This window comes from Poecilia latipinna, unplaced genomic scaffold (genome assembly GCF_001443285.1).
Source record: "Poecilia latipinna isolate Pla-1442-1.1 unplaced genomic scaffold, P_latipinna-1.0 Scaffold171, whole genome shotgun sequence".
NCBI classification, from domain to species: Eukaryota; Metazoa; Chordata; class Actinopteri; order Cyprinodontiformes; family Poeciliidae; genus Poecilia; species Poecilia latipinna.
Window position 1 is genome coordinate 170,129 of NW_015112787.1, and position 2,445 is coordinate 172,573.

Here is a 2,445-nt window from a genome sequence, read left to right on the forward strand (position 1 = left end):
TGTGGCGCCCCCCTATTTCCCCCCTCCCCCAACTTTTAAATTAAAAACCCCTGTTTAAAAAAAAAAAAAAAAAAAAAAAAAAGATCTACTAATTAGCTGTTTCCACAACTCAGCTTTAAAACAAAAATGAACAAGATGGTCATCTGAAGAACTGACAAATTGTATGTCTTTTTAGTTTGCAGTCCTGGACCGAATCCAAACATAACTATTAAGTACAATCTTACCTGTTGGCTAGCAGACTTCTGAAGGTGACCTGACTCATGCCCTCATAGGCTGGCAGCAGCCTTGGCCAGTCCCACGTCCAGTCAACCACTTCGCTCTGTTGATGTATGAGGAAAGCGTATTGTTAGTTATTAATCAGGGTTAATACCATCAGTGCATTACCGCTCCAGCTGGGACCCCACTAACAAAGAAGGAGGGAGGGGGGGGTACTCCAGCGCAGGCCACGACATTGGATATCAATCATGTCCGCACAAGAAGGTTTTTATTCCAATAAGACAGCAATTAATTTATAAAGCCATTTGGGGGGATGTAGCCATCATTTATAGAAAGATAAATCAATTTTTGGAGTAAGTCGTTACTCTTCTTGCTGTGCTTTTTCACTTTCCATCTTCAGTGGCATCCTGCCATCCCCCATTTTCTCTCTCTCTCTCTCTCTCTCTCTCTCCATTTTTCTCTTGGACACGAGCACAAAAAAGCGTAAACATCAACAACCACATTTAGTCAATTTCATCATAAGAACTAAGACAATAAAACTGGCTTTGATCCCTGAACGGCCACTATTAACTCCAGGTTTGAGTCATATTGAGAAAAGAAGAAAACCCTCACATACATACATACATACATACATACATACATACATACATACATCCATCCATCCATCCANGGGGAAGAGAGGAATGGGAGGATGGGACAGGAAAGGTGGTCTCAGGCAAAAAAAAAAAAAAAAAAAAAAACTTCAGTCAGGTGACACCGAGATCTGAGCCAGCCAGTCTTTATCCATCATCAGCTCAATTTTATTAGTCCTGAGGTCTCCAAGTAAGCTCGGATCAGGTACAACACACGCACTTAATGCGTTTTACAAAACATCTGAGACATTTACAGGCATCCCTGGATCAGATGTGTAAACAGCTAAAATAAATATATCTTTTGCTGCTGTTATATAATCTCTCACGTCAGGAAAAAAAAAAAAAATCTTTAATCTGTAAATTTATTCAGTGGGCGGGAGAAAATCCATTAGGGATACAACTACTGATACCACTAATGCTCGCTTGAAAATAAATATAATTCAAGCACTTTTTATGCTTTGACATTTAAGGTTTTGTAATATTTCACTTTATTTAATAATAGCTTCACAGGAAGGGCAGAGAGGGAAAAAAAAAAAACTTGCAGGAAAGGGACTCAGATCGCCAATCAGACCCTTAAAGCTGCATCAAGAACTTCAGCCTTTACGTGTTTCACTTTGTTTAGAGGACTGCAGCTTTTAGATGCTGCTAAATAATAATTTGTGATATTTTGTTTCCTTGGGTTATATATATGACATAAAAGAGAGGTCCATTTCTTTTATCCACTGACCACTAGGCTGGACAAGCATCCACATTTGCCACCACTGGGATTTTTTAAAATAATAATTTTAACTGAAAATTATTGCTCTATGTATTGACATAGCTCCCAATTTAGAAGAAAAAATAACGGCATTAATTAAACTCCACATTCAATATTTTTTTTTTATTATAAAATGTTTTAAATGAAGAAATAATTTTCAACAATTATCAATAAAATTAAATGTCACAAAACTCTAAATAGGACATTCTAGTATTTTATTGTGCCATCAATGTATATTAAATAATAAAAATAAAGTTACATTGTCATTCAGGGGATATACAGTCTCAATGCCTGTAAGGTGAGCTGAAGACAAAAGAGCATAAAGAAACATGATTCTGGATGACAGAGAGACATTGTGCTGAAGAGTGGATATAGAGCTCTCTTTATGACTTAAACTTGTGAACTTTTAACAGAAAAGATTAAGTACATAGGAACGTGCAAATATGATCCCTTATTTAAACTAAAAGAAATTAAAATAGTGCACCTCCTATCGAAACCCCGGCAAAAACATGAGCCTCACTCAGAACCACTGCAATTTTCACCATCATAGAGCAGCAAAAAGAGCAAAACACTATATGGCTCCAACATCCTTCTGCCAATTCACAATGCAACTCTCATCCTATATAATAAAGCTCCGTTGTATTGTATAATTTCAACGAAACTATAAATAATTTAGACACAGAAGAGAGTTTTCTGTGGAAAACCCTCTCTTTTGAAGAGAACTCTGCAGCGGCGGGGTGGGGGTTGGACACATATATGAAAGATTGTTGGTTTTTTTTGAAAGGCAAAAAAACTTCCATTGTGATTTAAGGGAGACACTGTGGCTTATACTAATTAGGG

The 2,445-nt window shown here is 36.9% G+C and overlaps 1 protein-coding gene across 5 annotated transcripts in view; it reads right to left on the bottom strand.

Moving 5' to 3' along the window:
- kiaa0825 (KIAA0825 ortholog) overlaps positions 1 to 2,445 on the bottom strand; it is a 156,682-nt gene that overhangs the window by 79,081 nt on the left and 75,156 nt on the right. For all 5 annotated transcript variants that reach the window (XM_015030054.1, XM_015030052.1, XM_015030051.1 and 2 more), the window contains one exon: positions 225 to 319. In XM_015030054.1, the coding sequence (XP_014885540.1) occupies positions 225 to 319 (95 nt within the window). The remainder of the gene's footprint in view (positions 1 to 224; positions 320 to 2,445) is intronic.